General features: G+C 41.8%; 1 protein-coding gene across 1 annotated transcript in view; it reads left to right on the forward strand.

The window, feature by feature from the left end:
* Nucleotides 1-1,527, forward strand: part of DDX19B (DEAD-box helicase 19B) — a 31,118-nt gene that overhangs the window by 24,907 nt on the left and 4,684 nt on the right. The window contains exon 8 of the mRNA XM_003791368.3: nt 1,112-1,527. Coding sequence (XP_003791416.1) covers nt 1,112-1,527 — 416 coding nt within the window. The remainder of the gene's footprint in view (nt 1-1,111) is intronic.

Genomic DNA, 1,527 nt, shown 5'->3' on the forward strand with positions numbered 1-1,527 from the left:
GCGGGTGCCTATAGTCCCAGCTACTTGGGAGGCTGAGGCAAGAGAATCGCCTAAGCCCAGGAGCTGGAGGTTGCTGTGAACTGTGACCCTACAGCACTCTACTAAGGGTGACAAGGTGAGACACTGTCTCTAAAAAAAAAGATAATAAACTGTATTGGAAGATAATTATCAGACATTTAAAATTTTGCTGTTTGGATTTGAGTTAGGCAGAGAATTCTGAATAATTTTTTTGGGGGGGAAGAAGTAAATTGGTTCGTTTAACTGAAGTCAGAAGCAGCATTCTTTTATCTTTGAATTGAGTCCGCATTTACATTTGGGCAAGTTTTGTGTGTATTTGGGAGTTTGTGTGTATTTGGTTAAGGTTATATTCTTAAGGGACTAAAAAGCAGATCGCTACGTTCTATCTAACTCAAAGAGCCAGAGCTGGGTGCAGGAGTGCACACCTGTAGTTGGATATACTGAGGAGGTTGAAGTGGGAGGATCGCTTGAGCATGACAACATAGCAAGACCCCCATCTCAAAAGGAAAAAGCAAAGGAAGAGCCAAGTTCTCAGTTTCAGATTGCATGGGGCTGAGAATGTGCCACTGTCTGCCAAGCCTATTTGCATAAGCGAATTTTTCAAGAAGGCAGTTTATATTTCTTTCAAAAGATAAAGCTTTTCATAAAAGATACTATTTATTGCTTTGGGCAATGGGAAATTAAAGGCAGCTGACATTTGAAAGTGATGCTGGATAGCTGGGGGGCAGAGTGCACTAAAAATATAACAACTCTGAAAAAGTCTGCTTGTGAGGAAATGCAATCCTAGCCTACATGGGATGATTTTTATACAGAAAAAAATGAAGATATACTTCAGCCATATTGAATAATTATAGAGAATGAAAAGAATGTCACTTGAAGAGTTTTTTGTTTTCTCATTGTTTATATCATTTCAGCATTTTTGTCTGTTTTCATGTCCATTAAATACTGTAGTGATATCCTAACTTTACCTTATAAGAATAATGCAAACAGCAAAACTTTTACATTAAAATACATAATAACTTTAGTATTTCTCAGAGAGGAGAGCTGGCTTTGTCTTTGAAATACCCACGGAAAACGTCTTGGGTCTCCACAGTGGAAAGGGGTCAAAAGATCAGTGAGCAGATTGTCATTGGTACCCCTGGGACCGTCCTGGACTGGTGCTCCAAGCTCAAGTTCATTGACCCCAAGAAGATCAAGGTGTTTGTTCTGGATGAGGCTGATGTGATGATAGCTACTCAGGGCCACCAGGACCAGAGCATCCGCATCCAGAGGATGCTGCCCCGGAACTGCCAGATGCTGCTTTTTTCTGCCACCTTTGAAGACTCTGTGTGGAAGTTTGCCCAGAAAGTGGTCCCAGACCCAAACGTTATCAAATTGAAGCGCGAGGAGGAGACCTTGGACACCATCAAGCAGTATTATGTCCTGTGCAATAGCAGAGATGAGAAGTTCCAGGCCTTGTGTAACCTCTACGGGGCCATCACGATTGCTCAAGCCATGATCTTCTGCCAT

This window comes from Otolemur garnettii, unplaced genomic scaffold (genome assembly GCF_000181295.1).
Source record: "Otolemur garnettii isolate 467f Iridium unplaced genomic scaffold, OtoGar3 scaffold00047, whole genome shotgun sequence".
Lineage (NCBI taxonomy): Eukaryota > Metazoa > Chordata > Mammalia > Primates > Galagidae > Otolemur > Otolemur garnettii.